Here is a 979-nt window from a genome sequence, read left to right on the forward strand (position 1 = left end):
ATGGCCGGTCCCCGTCTTACAGGCCCAGCTGCAAAGCTTGTCCGCTCCATCAGCACCACAACGGCGGCTTCTGTCCCCAAGTCTAATACCCTGCTCACGAGCTCCAAGACCTCCGCTCCCATCTCCAGGAAATATGCAGAGCTTCTCAAGGAGAGGAATATAGACCCGGATGTAAGTTTAGCCCAACCAATTCCTCGAATCCGTTATCGGAGAGAGCTCGGAAGCATGTATTAGCAGCATCTATCAGCAGTTGGACTAACAACCCATCATTAGCATCCCCGTCACCTCTACACTCGCACATCAAACCGCCCACACCCCCCTCCCCGCACCATGCGCCTCATGCAGACCTTCACCTCGAGCGCACCCCAAGCCGCCGCCGCCCAGGCCACCGCCAAGACCATGGACAACATGATCTTCCCCGGCTCCGCCGCCCTCGAAGGAGCCTCCTCGGACCCATTCGCGCACCTGCGCGTGCCCCTGCTCCCGGACAACTCCGTAGCGCACCACGCGCCCGAGACCAGCGACGGCCCCGTCGCCCCCGCGCAGATCAGCATCGTGGCCGCGAACCCGGAGCTCGTGTCGCCCGCGGCGCTGACCGAGGTCGAGGGCATGGGCGTCGACGGCGTCGAGCTCAAGTTCGTGCACGAGGAGGCCGCCGCCGCCGAGGAGCAGCCCAACATGCTGACGGGTCTGTGGAACGGCCTCGTCGACGACGTCATAGGCGGCCATCAAAAAAACAAGGTCGCTCTCTAACAAACACCGTGAGCCAGCACCCTATAAAAAGAGAAAAAAGCAAAGTAGATACGACGACAGGTTCATGATTTGTTTTTTTATATCGGTTATAGACAAGAAACGGAGATAAGAAGAAAAAAAAACAGAAAGAAAGAAAGAAAGATAGGTTCGGTGCGGGTATGTGTGGTTTTGCGTGTTTTTTTCAAACGAGCGGACGGTTCTGGAAGTGCTTCGGGCCAAGTCGTGT

The 979-nt window shown here is 57.6% G+C and overlaps 1 protein-coding gene across 1 annotated transcript; it reads left to right on the forward strand.

Moving 5' to 3' along the window:
• Positions 1-753, forward strand: GGS25DRAFT_526672 (uncharacterized protein; the record flags this gene model as incomplete). The annotated part of the gene is made up of 2 exons (XM_049265030.1): positions 1-171; positions 274-753. The coding sequence occupies 2 exons, from the start codon at positions 1-3 to the stop codon at positions 751-753; spliced, it is 651 nt and encodes a 216-aa protein (XP_049111909.1).
• Positions 754-979: the final 226 nt, after the last annotated feature.

This window comes from Hypoxylon fragiforme (assembly GCF_022984875.1).
Source record: "Hypoxylon fragiforme strain CBS 206.31 chromosome Unknown GGS25scaffold_15, whole genome shotgun sequence".
NCBI classification, from domain to species: Eukaryota; Fungi; Ascomycota; class Sordariomycetes; order Xylariales; family Hypoxylaceae; genus Hypoxylon; species Hypoxylon fragiforme.